Here is a 16,578-nt window from a genome sequence, read left to right as displayed (position 1 = left end):
CTGTTTGATTAGGTAATGTATAAAGCATTAACACACTTTTGCAAGAACACGAAAAGTACAAAAGTGGGAAAAATAAGAATCACTTCTCTTTTCTCTGCTACCCAAGGTGCCAGCCTAGAGCCAGTCTAGAACTTGTTACCAGTTTCTTGTTTATCTATATATGGTTTTTATCATCATCATCACCATCTTTTTTTTTTTTTTTTGGTGGAGTGCACTTTATTGGTGGTACATTATAAATGTGCCATTTGTATTGTTTTTTTTTCAGCACAAATGCTAATATACAATAATATATATTTTCTGTTTTGATTTCTACCAGTTAATAATCTTGGGTTTTTTCTGATATTATTAGTACATGTTCATTGTGATTTGATATTTTCAACAAAGCTTAGTAATTATGGATGGTGCTTGGGAAACAAAGCTGCAGTGACTGTTATTTCACATAATTTCTAGGAAGAGTGGTTTGTTCATTTTAAACTCTCAGATACTTCCAAATGGACCTTCTTGGAGATTATATTACCAAATTATTCTCAATAGCAAAGCTTAAAGTAGCACTTTTTCATGTGTTCTGATAAACTTTAAAAAACACTTTGCTAGTCCCACAGGTGAAAAATTATATCCCATATTTCTGTTAAATGGGTTAGAATATCTTGAGTCATTTTTATTTTCTGTTCACTGAAGATTCATATGCTTCATCCATTTTTCCATTGGTTCCTTGATCTTTTCCTTAGTTACTTATAGGAGTTTTTTATATGTTAAAGTACAGATGGTCCTTGACTTATTTTTGGTTCAACTTATAATTTTTCAAACTTAGAATGGTGAAAATAATATGCATTCAGTAGAAAATCTTTTCCCTGGCTGGCAACATGCAGTATGATAGATACTCTGTTGTGATGGTTGGCAGTGGCTACCAGCCCCAGCTCCTAGTTACCCATGAGATCATGAGGGTAAACAGCTGATACTTTGTTATGACTTTTTGGCATGTTTTGGATATAGATATTTGATAAATTACATGTATTATTTAGCACTTTATTGAAAAATAGTCTTTGTGTTAGATAATTTTGCTCAACTGTCAGTTAATGTTAGTATTCTTAGCATATTTAAGGTGATCTAGGCTAAACTATGGTGTTCAATAGGTTAGATGTGTTATGTACTTTCAACTTACTGTGGCCTTGTTGGTACATAACTCCATCATAAGTGGAGAAGCATCTGTAATTCCTTTTTGGTATAACATGAGTTGTTTCATTAATTGTCAGGCTTAGTGTAGGGGCTATTATTATTATTATGTTACTGAAGATGAGTTTTAGAGAGGTTAATTGCTTTGTTTTCCATAGATAGTGACAGAAGTCAGGTTTTCTTTTTTTTTTTTTTTTTTTTTTTAAGAGAGAGTGAGGAGAGAGAGAGAGAGAGAGAGAGAGAGAGAGAGAGAGAGAGAGAGAGAATTTTAATATTTTATTTCTTAGTTTTTGGCAGACACAACATCTTTGTTTGTATGTGGTGCTGAGGATCGAACCCAGGCCGCATGCATGCCAGACAGGCGCGCTACCGCTTGAGCCACATCCCCAGCCCCGGAAGTCAGGTTTTCAAGCTAGTCAGTTTGATTCAAAACCTTCGTTTTTGCCTATTGTTCTCTGCTACTTAGTACATAGTAATCAATAAACCAGCACATTGTTTTGAACACATAGAAGTTCCTTACATATTTAAATATAATTTATATACCACTCTGTTAGGAATGATAGATGATTGGTATGATCAATAAAGTTAGTTGTGTTGGCATTTAAGGCAAACACATTGACTATTAGATTAAGTCTTTGAAAGACCTACCATAACAGATGAAAATACACTCTCAGATGTTCCAAGTTGTAGCAGTTGGGGGAAATGATTTAAAATTCTGAAAATAAATTAAGCTGGAATTTCTAAAATAGGCATTTGAAGGAGTTTGGTATATAGATAAGGCTTTGATAGCTCAAAGAAAGGAAGCAAGGTGAACTGCAGGATCAGCACAGGAAAGAAATATCCTGAGCAGACCTGGAATCAGTAAGAGCTATTGATAGCAAATAGTGTGAAGGAGGAAAAATGCTGGGATCACTACCTGAAAGGCCTCCAATGTCAGGCTGACACCCTGGGGTCATGAAAGGTTTTTTTGAACAGAAAAGGAATGTGATTCATTCGTCTTCAGATAGTCTAGTGCTATTGCAGATCCTAAGAGGAGATTTAAGAAGGCAGGCATGAACAGTGTAACTTTATCAAAAGCAAAAATAATTAATTAAGCTTCCAAAGCAAGAATACATGAGAAATGACTGATTTTTTTTTTTTTCCCTAGTACTGTATTCTACTCCAGAATCTTGAGTTGAAAGCTTTTTCTGCTAAGGCACTCACTATTAAGTTTCCTTTTCTGAGTATCTTCTAAAACAAGATTGTCCAGTACTTTTATCAGAAGGCACTGCATTAAACTTTTTAAGAATTGGTTCAGTGATTCTCATTTTTTTTCTTCTTAAAAATTAAATCAGAACTATTAGAATCCTAAACATGGTCTTGATTACTGTCCTCTCCTGTCCTGACTTTACTAATAATGCTGTTGAAACAGTGTTGTCTTTGCTTTCCTTCAGTCAGCCTCCTTTCCTCCAGGGAATATTTAAACAGCTTGGGGCTTGGGTGCTGTTTATTGGGTGCACCTTTTCTTATTTCTTCAGTAGGGGTCCTTTTCTGGTCCTACTGTCATCTGTAACCATGGCAACTGGCAGCTGTACTGGAGGGAACTATGTTCAGCTTGGGGCCAAATAGAAGGAGAGATGATAGGGAAGAACGAATCATATTGGGCAGTTATTCCTTGCTTATTTGGAGGCAGAGGCAAGTGGATTCTGAAAGACAAGGGACTTTCTCCTCATGGAATCCTGTTCAGTTCATTACTGTGCTTGACCTGGTACTGCTCATTCTAACCTGTGTGTGAGATCTCAACAGGAGTTTTGTGGGAACCCTGTTAGAGAAACAAGATGCAGTTTATAGGAGCTTATGTACTGGCATACATCTGGGATTATAACAGTCTTTTTTTTTTTTTTTTTTTTGTACCAGGAATTGAAACACAAGGATGCTTAACCACTGAGCCACATCCCTAGCCCTTTTTTTACTTTTTATTTTGAGACAGGCCTGAGTTGCCGAGGCTAGCTTTGAACCTGAGAGCCTCCTGCCTCAGACTCAGCCTCCTGAGCTGCTGGGATTACAGGTCTGGGCCACCTTGCCTGGCTTATAAACAGTCTTGAGTGTATGTGTGTACAGGTCATATTGGAATTACCTTCAGTAACTTCAGGTTTACTTTTAAGGAAGAAATGAGCTTATATGTATAAGTTTAATCTTATTTTCTGTCTTTAGTTTTTTAAATTTTTATTTTATTTATTTTTTATTTTAATTAATTATGTGTTCTAATCAGTTATACATGACAGCAGAATGCTCTTTGATTCATTATACACAAGTGGAGCACAAATTTTGACTTCTGGTTGTACCCAAAGTAGGGTCACATCATTTGTGCAATCATACATGTACCTACGATAATGATGACCATCTCATTCCACCGTCTTTCCAATTCCCAAGTCCCTCCTCCACCTTTGCCCCATTCAAAGTTACTCGATTCATTCCCCCTTCCCCATTATGGATTAGCATCTACTTATCAGAGAAAACATTTGGCCTTTAGTTTGCGGGGATTGGCTTATTTTGCTTAGTATGATATGCTCTAACTCCATCCATTTACCTGCAAATGCCAAGATTTTATTCTCTTTTATTGCTGAATAATATTCCATTGTGTATATATACCACAGTTCTTTGTCCATTCATCTATTGAAGGGCCTCTAGGTTGGTTTTATAGTTTGACTATTTGTGAATTGTGCTGCTGTGGACATTGATGTTGCTGTGTCCCTGCAGTATGCTGTTCTTAAGTCCTTTGGGTATAGACCAAGGACTGGGATAGCTGGGTTAATTAAATGTGTGTTTTTAAAACATTAACTACTCATTCTGATTGGATAAATCACGTATTATAGTACACCTTTAAAAAGATGGAAAGGTAAATAATATGGTATAAAACTTTTTTTCCTGTCTCACATGTCCATTTCTATCTCTGGAGGAGAATTTCTCATGTATCTTCTAGGTTAATATTCAGATGAGCATCTATGTATTTAAGGTGTATTCTCTTCACTCTTTATCAGTCCAAATACTGCTGCCTCATTCTTCTGAGTTTCCCAGAGGGACTTCACAAAGTAGCTAATCTAAGTCATTTATTTTACATTTTACAGAGGAGGAAACTGAGTTCCAGAAATTTTAAGTGACTGGTTAGGACTCTGTTTTGAAGTGAATTGACTTTTCCTAATGTATTCTTAGTTTTTTTCCAAAAAAATTAATTGCTAATAATTGTACAATGCCATATTATATTTTAATACAGGTATACATCGTGCAGTCCTCATATCAGGGCAATATTTTCTGTTTCCTCATATACTTATCATTTCTTTATAGTGAAAACATTCCAAATCCTTCCCTTTAGTGCTTTTTTTTTTTCTTCTTTCTTTGTACTGGGGATTGAACCCAGGGTGCTTAACCACTGAGCCACAAACCCAGCCCTACTTTGTATTTTATTTAGAGACAGGGTCCCACTGAGTTGCTTAGCACCTTCCTTTTGCTGAGGCTGGCTTTGAACTCACAAACCTGCTGCCTCAGCCTCCTGAGCCACTGGGATTACAGGTGTGTACCACCATGCCGGGCTCCCAGCCTTTTAAGAACATTTTTATTTAGAGACAGGGTCTTGCTGGGTTGCTTAGGGCCTTGCTAAGTTGCTGAGGCTGGCTTTGAACTCGTGATCCTCCTTCTTCAGCCTCCCAAGCCGCTGGGATTACAGGAGTGCATCACCACACCTGGCTTCCTTCAGCTCTGTTGAAATGTACCACACTTTATTGTTCTCTTTTTTTTTTTTTTTTAAGAGAGAGACAGAGAGAGAGAGAGAGAGAATTTTAATATTTATTTTTTAGTTTTTTTTTTCGGCGGACAACACAACATCGTTGTTTGTATGTGGTGCTGAGGATCGAACCCGGGCTGCATGCATGCCAGGCAAGCGCGCTACCACTTCAGCCACATCCCCAGCCCCACACTTTATTGTTCTCTGTAGTCACTCTGGGCTTCAAAACCAGAACTTCATGTCTGCTAGGCAAGTGCTCTACCCCTCCTCTCAGGCCTTTTAAAATAGTGTTTTACTCAGACTTTGGGCCATCTTTAAGTTTATGATTTCTACTATTATTACACTTCAGATATTTAAATCTTTAGATGTTTAACTCAGAGCATGCTATTTGATTTACACAAGTGGGAAATTGATTCTTTTTTTTTCATATTTTTTATTCATGTTCTGTAATTGTACATAATGATGGGATTTGTTGTTACGTAGTAGTACTTGGACACTGTATAACAGTGTAATTTGGCCACTTCTCCCCTCCCTCCTTACCTCCCATCTCTTGGTTCCTTTCTACTGAAGATCTCCCTTTAATTTCATGAGATCACTTTTTTCCCCTTTTTCCTCTCTAGTTTCTCATACCAGAGAAAACGTAAGGACCATTGACCTTCTGAGTTTGGCTTATTTCACTTAACATGATGATCTTTAGTGCCAAACATTTTCCTGCAAATAACACAATTTCATTTTTCTTTATGACTGAATGAAACTCCATTGTGTATATATACCACAATTTCTTTGTCCATTCACCTGTTGATGGACACCTTGTTTGGTTCCATAGTTTAGCTATTGTGAATTGTGCTGGTACAAACATGGGTATACATGTATCACTATAGTATGGTGACTAATTCTTTAGGATAAATACCAAAAAGTGGGTCATGTGGTAGTTCATGCCTAATCTTTTGAGAAACATCCATACTGATTTCCACAGTATAAAAGTGTTCCTTTATCTCCACATCTCTTCAGCATTTATTATTATTTGTATTCTTGATGACTGCCATTCTGACTAGTGTGAGATGAAACTCAGTGTAGTTTTTTTTTTTTTAGTTATAGGTGAACATAATGTCTTTATATTTATGGTGCTGAGGATCGAACCCAGTGCCCCACACATGCTAGGTGAGCGCTCTACCTCTGAGCCACAATTTCAGCACCCTCAGTGTACTTTTTTTGGTACTGAAGATTGAACTGAGGGGTGCTCAATCACTGAGCCACATCCCCCACCCTTTTTTGTATTTTATTTAGAGACAGGGTCTTGCTGGGATGGTAAATGCTTCACTAAATTGCTGAGGCTGGCTTTGAACTCGAGAATCCTCCTGGCTCAGTGTAGTTTTGATTTGAATTTGTTTAGTTGCTAATGATGTTGAACATTTTTAAAAATCTATTTCTTGGCCATTTGTATTGCTTCTTTTGAGAAGTATCTATTTAATTCATTTGCCCATTTATTAATTGGGCTATTTGGTTTTTTAGTGTGAAGTTTTTTATATATTCTTTATATATTCTAGAGATTAATCCTCTGTCAAAAGAGTAGCTAGCAAAGAATTTCTCCCATTCTGTGGGTTCTCTTTTCACATTCCTAGTTGTTTCCTTTAAAACTTTTAAATTTGATGCCATCCCACTTATTAACTCTTGGCATTATTTCCTGAGCTTTGGAGGTCCTATTAAGAAAGTTGTTGTTTTGGGGAATTGATTTCTAGAGCCATTCTGAACATTCCATATCTCTGACAATAACTCTATAAAGCACCCCCGCTCCACATACACACTTTTGGTACCAGGGTTGAACCCAGAGGCTCTTAACCACAGAACCACAACCTTAGACCTTTTTATTTTTTATTTTGTGATAGGATCTCACTAGTTGCTTACTTCCTTGCTAAATTGGTCTCAAACTTGTTATCTTTCTGCCCAGCCTTCAAGTCTTTGGGATTACAGGCATGCACCACTGTGCCTGGCTAGTAATGCCCATTTCATTTGGTGGTTTGAGAGATTAATTTTTTTCCCAGGGGGGCTGGGGATGTGGCTCAAGCGGTAGCGCGCTCGCCTGGCATGCTTGCGGCCTGGGTTCGATTCTCAGCACCACATACCAACAAAGATGTTGTGTCCGCCGAGAACTAAAAAAAAATAAATAAATATTTTTTAAAAAAAATTTTTTTCCCAGTCAAGAGACTCCCCCCCCCTCCTCCTCATCATATGTTTGTGTATGGGATCTCTCTTTCCCTGCCCATTACACGTACTGCATTTTGAAATTGAACACCACAGGGCTTCATTTCTTGAGTGTTTGACAATTACCCCCTCTCCCTCATTCTGGACACAAATGCATTACCACAAGGAGGTTCATAATTAAATCTGGTGACATGAAACTACATGATATAACATTTGGCCCACGCAATAAAGTGAAACAGCATCTTTTTATATAATCTTACTTGTTTAAATTATGTTATCCATTGATATTTGCCAGTAACTTTCCTATTACTACATATGGTAGAAAGGATACTAATAAGAAATTTAGTATTTTTTTTTTCTTTTTATGGGTACTGTCAATGGTAGAGTGCATGTCTAGCTGTACAAGTTCCCTGGGTTTGATTCCCTGTACCACACAAAAACAGGATGAAAAAAAGAAAAGTTTACCCTCAAGTATATGTATTTACCTTAGTATTGTAGCTGTGCAGCATTTCTATGAGATACAGACAGCTGTTTAAAGGAGTCCAGACATACTTTGCATTTTATATTTATGCCTTTTGTACATGTATGTATTTTATGTAATTTTATATTTTATATATAGGCCTTTGCAGCCAATTGTTTGAGGATATGGTTTGATATATTCAGTTGGTACAGATGGAGAACCCTAGAAGTCTAAAGCAGAAAAACAAAACTGATTTTAAAAATTTGATTTCAGAATAACTAGTTGAGTAAGCAGCTTCTTAAAAGCCTTATGTGGGTACAGACCTTTCAGGACCCGAGGGGTTTCTGCTGTCCCTCAATGAAACGATGAAGTGGGCTATGGAAATCTGCAGAGCTTTTAACTATCTTGGATGAAAACAAAGATGTCTGTTTTCTTTTCTTTGTCTTTCATTGCAATGGATTTGTGGATTATTTAGTATAATTCCATATCTCTTTCGGTGTATTTCATTTACCAGAGAGGGAAAGATAAACTCTAGAAAACAACATTCCTTCTTGATTAATTTTTCTTATATTAAATGTATACTAGTCTTTAGATATGCCAATTAATTTTTAACTATTATTATGAAAGATAGCTTTTCTTTAAGTCTTCTTTTGATTGGATGAATTAAGTAAAATAATGCCATTAGTTATAAGAAAAGATCTGTAATTTTCTTGCTTTCTATAGTAACCCATTCTCTCTTTCTCTCTCTCTCTCTCTCTCTCTCTCTCTCTCTCTCTCTCACACACACACACACACACACACACACACACACACACCCTACCCAAAAAATATAACTTTTTTTCCTATTAGAGATGAAGATGACATCAATGATGTGACTTCCATGGCAGGGGTCAATCTCAGTGAAGAAAATGCCTGCATCTTAGCAACAAACTCTGAATTGGTTGGTACACTCATTCAATCATGTAAAGATGAGCCATTTCTTTTCATAGGAGCTCTACAAAAGAGAATTTTGGACATTGGTAAGTACAATTATGATTTTTGGTCTGATAGGAATATCTGTTGGGGGAAAATATTAAGAGAGACCACCTGGAACTCTGAGGCTTTAAGTAAGGCTTTAGAATTAATCAGGATTTGGGGGATGTTATCAAAAGAAGTATTTTATTTTATAGATTATTAATATAATCTGAATCATATAACTTTAGATAATAGAAGATAAGATTTCATTGCGTTTCTTTTTTGTAAATATATATTTTTTTTAGTTGTCAATGGACCTTTATTTTATTTATTGTACAAGGTGCGGAGAATCGAACCTAGTGCCTCACACATACTAGGCAAGCACTCTGCCACTGAGCCACAATCCCAGTCCTTATTCCAGTTTCTTGATGGAATAGACGTGCATTTTTACATGAATGTATAATATGGTATATTATTTTTTCTATCCTGTTCCTTATTTGGCTCTTAGGCATATATGTGTGCAAATTCACTCTTACGTTACAAGTTTATATTTATAAGATATAGGAACAGGTACTGAGAGCAAGGCCCTTTTTCCTTGTCTCAACCCTGAAATTTTCTTTAGTTCCAGGAGTAGTTGTCAGTAGGCTTCACTGTGGGAAAGAATATGGGAGAGAACACACCAATGTAGATACTTAGCTTTTTGTTGTTCTTAAATCACAAACTCATTACCATGTAAGACTGCAATCTCCTCCACATGAATTGTTAAAAGACAAGTTGGAGAGAGTATTTTTGTGTCTGAGTTATGCCATTTTTTGTATCTTGACCCTAGGACTTATCAGGGTCCAGCTGTTTTTCTTCATCCATTTTACATTTTGGGGATAGGTGCTAATGAACTTTGAATGTACTTGAGTAGGAATCTTTGTGTTTTATATTGAAGGCTTAATACAGAGTTGATTGTGATTTTTTAATACATCCATGATATATTTTTTTTAAATATTTATTTTTTAGTTTTAGGTAGACACCGTATCTTTATTTTTATGTGGTGCTGAGATTAGAACCCAGTGCCTCACACAAGCTAGGCGAGTGTGCTACCACTTGAGCCACATCCCCAGTCCTCATCCATGGTATTTTTAAGGACTGCAAAGTATATTACTATTACACACTTTAAGTCTACTTCACAATTAATGAATATTTGAAGTACGCTATGCTCTACAAATGACCGCTTTTCATTTCTACTTTAAATTAAAGATTTGTCTTTTTTTTTTATCATGAACAACTAGAGTTTGCGAGTAGTTGAAAAGATAGGAATTAATAAACCTGACTGTGAAATGTTTGTTTGCTATTTGTGTTTTTCCTACCTCTCTTTCCTTCAAACCCCTTTCTCCCTCCTTCCCTCCCTCCCTCCCTCCCTTCCTTCCTTCCTTCCTGGTATTTTCTTCTTTGCATGTGTATTTTGTAATACTGTTTGGAACCAGTTCCTTAATTTTGGAGCAAGCCTAAGCATTATACCTTCTTTTGATAATATAGGAAATTTATTGGTATTTTAATTCCTTAATGCCATATAATTATCTAAAGCATTGGTAGAGTAGAAGTAGATACTTAGGTTTATCAATTCCTGTCCCTGTCCAAATTTTATTTCTAGTTTAATTTAAACTAGATTGATTGTAATGATAAAAAAAAATTAGCACTGAAAGAGTATTTTTGGTTACTTAGGACAGGGATCAGCAACTTTTTTCCAAAAAGGGCCAGATGGTAAATATTTGCCACTTTATGGCCCATATGGTTTCTGTCACAGCTGCTCAGCTCCGCTGTCTTAAGGCAAAAGCAACCATAGACAATATGTAAACAAATGGGCAAGACTATTCTCTTGGTCTGCTTGGGCTGCTGTAACAAAATATAGCACACTGATGGCTTAAATGAAAAAAACATTTATTCCTCATAAATGAGGATGGAGATGACCCTGTGTACTTACAGGATCAGAGTCTTGGTGAGGGCCCTCTTGATGGTTTTCTGACTGTCATCCTTGTGCTGTATTCTCGTGGCAGAAAGAGAGGTAACTGTCTTATCTCTCATTATCCCTTTCATTTGGGCTCTGCCTGTGACTTCATTATCCCCCAAAAGTCCACTCTAAATACCATCACATTGGAAGAGGGTTTCAGCATAAATTGAGGTATTGGGGGGCACAAATTCACTACAGTGCTGTTCCCATAAAACTTTGTAACTATAAAGAGAGATAAGATTGGGCTTGTTGGCCATAATTTGGAAGCCTCTGATTGGGAGAATAAGGGAACAGCTATTTTTATTTTAATTTCTTAATAATGAAATGCAAAGTTGTCATCATATGATAGTCAACTGCAAAATAATAATTCTGAATTAGATAAGGTTTAATAAAAAAAATAAAACCATTGAGTGAATGGTGTTAATGCATTTCTAGGAATGTTTTCCACTTATAATAAAATTCCTTCTTTACAAAATATGCCAGAACAAAGGCCATTCCTTAAAAACTGAAATTATGCTGGGATGCCTGTAATTCCAGTAGCTTGGAAGGCTGAGTCAGGAGGATTGCAAGTTCAAGGCCAGATTCAGCAACTTAGTGAGACCTTCAGCATTTGAGTGAGACTTTCAAAATAAAAAGTAATTTAAAAAGTAGTGGGGAGAGGGGTAGGCTAGGGATGTAGCTCAGTGGTAAAGTATTTCCTGGGTTCAGTTTCCAGTAAATTGTAGGTTTCTCCCTACCCCCCTTATAAATTTATCCAAATAAATTTTAAAATATGTTTTTCTACTTGGATAATGTTAGAAGATTAAATGCCCGTGTTCTTTATTTCCCTGATTACCTAAATTAAATTGCACAAACATTAAATAAAATCATATAAGCATGCATGCACTAACTAGTTCTCCTGAATCAACTATGCTGAATTTGTTTAAAAACAGAATTGTACTTAAAAGTGAGAGTTTCTACTAAATTTCTACTAAATGACCGTGCAAGGAGAATGATTCTAGAGACCAAGTGAAACAATATCTGTTTAATTTTGTAACTTTAAATAAATCGTATTTTATTACCAGCTAATGAAAATAATTTAGAAAATTTGTTCTTCTCTAAGCCCTGGAATTATTTGTTAATATTTTAAGAATTGGTCATTCTTAATGTTAGATAAATTACCTTTATTTTATAAATATATATGAAATTATTTCAAAGATCTCCCACCTAAACAGTAAATATTTTTTAAGTGCTTATTTTCTTTCAACTTAGCCTGAAATATGTTATTTTTTTATTTACCCCATTTTTAAATGTAATTTTAGTCACTGGATTGTTTTGAAATTTTACTGTTTCTTCTGTAGAAGGCCTCATTATTTATTTATGCAGAGGTTTATAATAAAATAGATTCGTTGTGGTTTTTTTTTCCCTGCATGAATCTGAAATTGGAGATGAATTCTATTTTGCTACAGAATAATTAATTACATTTTAAAAGGTGTGGTTTAGGAGAAATTGGAAAAATTTATATCTTCCTTCTATTTGGTTTATTATAGACAACATTTTAAAGTTTGATATTTATTATACAGTAATGTTAAGGAATTTGTTTAAGAATTGTTGGATTAATTAAGTCATATTTTTGCTAGAGTTGTTCACCCTTTGATGAGAATGAGCATGTTTCATATAAATTAGCAAGTAGAATTAAACAGTAATTTTTAAAAATTGTTATGCATATATATGTACATATTAAGAACAATCATAGTAGCATTTTTAAAAGCTCATTTAAATTTGACTACTTAATTGCCTATATCTTTAGATTTAGATCTCTGTTGATAAGGATAGTTTTACTGTGCCTAACAATATTACTGTGTGTGTGTGTTTTAAGTACTGGGAATTGAAGTCAGGGGCTCTTTTCCACTGAGCCTGAGTCATATCCCTGGCTCTTTTTATTTTTTATTTTGGGGCATGGTCTCACAGTGTTGCTGAGGGTCACCTTGAACTTGCCTGGGCTGGTTTTAAACTTGAGATCCTCTTGTCTTAGCCTCAGCTTCCCAAGTCACTTGAATTATAGGCATATGCCATTTCACCCAGCAAGAAATACTATTTAAATACTGATAAGGTTAATATGTAAATGAGCTTCTACCTTTGAGTATGTGGTCCAAATTGTTTTCCTGGAACTTTTTTCCTATTTAGTGAAGGAAGAAAAAAGGTTATTTAAGAAGAGAGAAGTTATTCAAAAGGGTGGGTGAAATGATGAAGCTTTGAACCCATTTCAACTTGTAAATTGATTATCAGGTCAATTTATCAGAACATGAGTTAGTGCAAAATATATGCATAAGTGGTAGTGGCCAAAAAGAATACAGGTATGTCTTGTAGGTGAGGCATTACCAGAGACTTACTAACTGAATTCCTTGAAATAAATGCCATAAATTGTTAACAGTGTCAAACAGGGCAAAATGTAATTTTCTATTTTTTTAATTACTAAAATTAACAGAATATGGCACTAATTTCTACAGTTACCATTTTCCTCCCTGAACACTAGACTTGATTTGTGTTCTTATTAACTTTGTCCTATAAATGACCTTGCAAGGAGAATGATTCTAGAGGCTAAGTGAAACAATGTCTATATTTTCGAGGCTTCAGGCTAGGTTTTATTAATGTAATGTCTAAGATCTTTGAAGTTGTGACTTTACCAGGAAAATCATAATCTCCAAACCTTTATTCATAATGGGTATGACTTCCAGGGGGAACAGAATACCTGCTGTGCTAATTATTTCAATTATCAGCCACTACTAAAACATGTAATGGATTTTCTCTGCTTCCACAGGTAAAAAGCATGACATTACGGAACTTAACTCTGATGCTGTGAACTTGATCTCCCATGCAACACAGGAGAGATTACGAGGCCTTCTAGAAAAACTGACAACAATTGCTCAGCATCGAATGACTACTTACAAGGTAAAGGGAGTTGTTAAAGAAGTATGAACTCTTGTCTCTTCTGTAGCATGAATAAAGGGTAGTTTTGGGGCATGGATTCATACTCTAAGTGTATTTTTAAAAGAATAATTGAGCCATATATTTCATATTAGTAGAAATTCAAAGTCTTCTTAATTGGCTTTATTTAGATATGCTTGCATAACAAAAACTGGAATTTGAAATGGTGTCCAAAACTTCTATATCAGTATAGATTGTAATATGCATCTGTTCTGCCTGAGGCTTCTCTTCCTTGAGAATTTGATTGAGAAGGAAGATATATTAGGATGAAATATTGGCGACTTTAGTTCTTTTCAGTGGTCTGGACTCTGCTAGCATTCCTATTCTTTTGAGTAAGTTTCCATGATAGCATTGAGTGCTGTTACTGGTACCACTTATTACTGTTCTTGGCTTCTTTATAAAATCTATATGCAGGAATAGCCTATCTTGTCCCTAGTGGTGTGAACTAAATGAAATGCTGTTAACAACATGAAAGCCCTTGATGTGTTTGAAGTATAGTTTTGGAAGAGGGCAAATATATTGGCCAATTAAGGATTTAAAAATTAAAAAGATAACCTGGAATTTAAAAAAAAATATATAAAGAAGGAATGTTAATAGCTAGATTTGAACAGAATGGTACATGTGAACTTACAAGGTTTTGAGTTTGCAAAAATGGTCATTGCCATGGCATTCTAACCATATTTTGAAAGGAATCCAGGAAAAATATCAGCTATCACACCACCCACCTATAAGTTCCTTGGAAGAATCATTCTATTTTCCTTCTTTTTTGATTTATTTAGAACTTTAAGAAATACATATAGTTTCTTGCTTGTATAAATCTTTGAGAGAAATTATTGATCAACAAAAATATGGGACCAGCAGGAAAAAAGCTATGGAGAAATAAAATAACAGTATTTTTTTTTTTTTTTGTGTGTGTGTGTGTGTGTGTGTGTGTGAGAGAGAGAGAGAGAGAGAGAGAGAGAGAGAGAGAGAGAGAGAATTGATTCTAGGAATTTGTCTATTTTTTTTTCTGGTTATCCAGTTTGTTGTCATGTAACTATTCATAGTATTCTCTTATAATCCTTTTTATTTCTATAAGGTCTGTGGTAATGATCCTACTTTCATTTAAGATTCTAATTATTTGTATTCTTTTTGTCAGTCTAGCTAATGGTTGGTCAATTTTGTTGATCTGTTGAAAGAACCAACTTTTGGTTTAATAAATTTTGCCTGTTTTTCTGTTCTCAATTTTATTTATCTCCACTGAAGTCTTCATTATTTCTTCTTCTAACTTGAGTTCAGTTTGCTCTTCTTTTTTAAAATTCTATAAAATATAGATTTTGGTTGTTAACTCAAGATCTTTGTTTCCTAATATAGGCATTTATTGCTATAAATTTCCCTCTGTGCACTGCTTTCACTGCGTACTAAGTTTTGTTCTATTGTGTTTTTATTTTTATTTGCATCTAAGTTTTTTTCTTGAGACTTTTTGACCTATTGCTTAAGAGTTAAATTTCTACAGACTTGTGAATTTTCCAGTTCTCTTTCTAGATTTATTCCACTGTGGTCAGAAAAGATACTTTGTATGATTCAAACATTTAAAATTTATTGGCACTTGTTTAAACAAATGTGCAGTCTGCCTAAACAATGTTCCATATGCATTGGGTTCTGTGACACAAACCTATAATCTCAGCAACTCGGGAAACAAGGCAGGAGGATTGCAAGTTTGAGAACATCCTTGGCAGTTTAGCAAGACCCTGTCGCAAAATAAAAATAAAATGATTGGGGATGTAGCTCAGTGGTTTAGTGCCCCTTAGTTCAATCTCCAGTACTCCAAAACAAAAACAAAAACCCCAAAGGGAATGCTCCATATGTGCTTGAGCAGAATATGTATTTTGCTTTCATTAAGTTTTAATTTGATAGTCTATTAGATGTATTTGGTTTATGGTGTTAAGGCATCTATTTTCTTATTTATCATCTGTCTAGATATTCTATCCATTTTTGAAAGCAGGGTATTAAAGTCTTTTGCTGTATTAACTCAGTGGTTTATATGTGCAGAGCCTTGGGTTCAGTCAATACAAAAAAAAAAAGAAGAAGAAGAAGAAGAAAGAAGGAAGGAAAGAAAAGGAGAAAGCATGAAAAAAGTTTTGACACTGCTTCACTTGTTTGACAATGGTGTATCTTTCTTAGTCATCTTTCTGTTCTATAACAGCTACTTGAATAGACTTAAAAAATAAGAAAGGTTTATTTTGGCTCAAAGTTTGGAGCTTCTTATCCATAGACAATTGACCCCATTTCTTTGGACCTGGGGTGAGGTAATATATCACAGCAGGAACATGTGCAGTGGAGGAAAGATGCTGACCTCATGGCAGCTGGGAAGAAAAAAAGAAAAGGAGGAGGAGCCGAGGTCCCCATATCTCCTTTCAGGGCACACCTCCAGTAGCCAAACTCAACACTAGGCTTCATCTCCTAAAAGTTCTACCACGTCCCATTGGCGCTACCAGCTGTGGACCAAGCCTGAAGTACATAGGTTTTGGGAGGACATTCAAGACCCAAGCTATTGCAATTCTGATAAATTTAACCTTTTATCAGTATATGATTTCTCATTTCTGCTTCTCTTTCTTTAAATTTAAAAATGGGGTCTTGCTTGCTGTGTTGTCCAGGTTGACCCCGAACTCCTGGACTCAAGTGATCCTCCTGTCTCAGCCCCTTAAGTAACCTGGGCTACAGACCCACACTGCTACACCCAGTTTCTTTGTTTCTCATAACAGACTTTGACTTAATGTCTATATATCTGATATTAGCATAAATACCAATGCTTCCTTTTGATTTTATGTGCATGGAATTTTTTTTTTCATTCTTTAATTTTCACTCCATTGGTATGTGTTCACCTTAAATTCTTCTCTTGAAGACAATATCTATAATTGGATCATGTTTTTGTTTGTCTGTGCCCCCCTATTCCTCGAAGCCCCCCAACTTCTTGACAGTCTCTGCTTTTTGACTGGGAAGTTTAATCCATTTACATTTAAAATAATTACTAAGAAAGCGCTTCTGCTATTTTGTTACTTATTTTATGTATTCCCTACTGTT

The 16,578-nt window shown here is 35.3% G+C and overlaps 1 protein-coding gene across 1 annotated transcript in view; it reads left to right on the top strand.

Annotated features, from left to right (window-relative positions):
• Positions 1–16,578, top strand: part of Taf4b (TATA-box binding protein associated factor 4b) — a 130,652-nt gene that overhangs the window by 56,935 nt on the left and 57,139 nt on the right. Inside the window, exons 10-11 of the mRNA XM_026388091.2 lie at positions 8,445–8,614; positions 13,349–13,479. Coding sequence (XP_026243876.2) covers positions 8,445–8,614; positions 13,349–13,479 — 301 coding nt within the window. The remainder of the gene's footprint in view (positions 1–8,444; positions 8,615–13,348; positions 13,480–16,578) is intronic.

This window comes from Urocitellus parryii, chromosome 13 (genome assembly GCF_045843805.1).
Source record: "Urocitellus parryii isolate mUroPar1 chromosome 13, mUroPar1.hap1, whole genome shotgun sequence".
In the NCBI taxonomy this organism is placed as follows: Eukaryota; Metazoa; Chordata; class Mammalia; order Rodentia; family Sciuridae; genus Urocitellus; species Urocitellus parryii.
The sequence above is the reverse complement of the archived record's forward strand: the minus strand, read 5'-3'. Positions and strand labels throughout refer to the sequence as shown.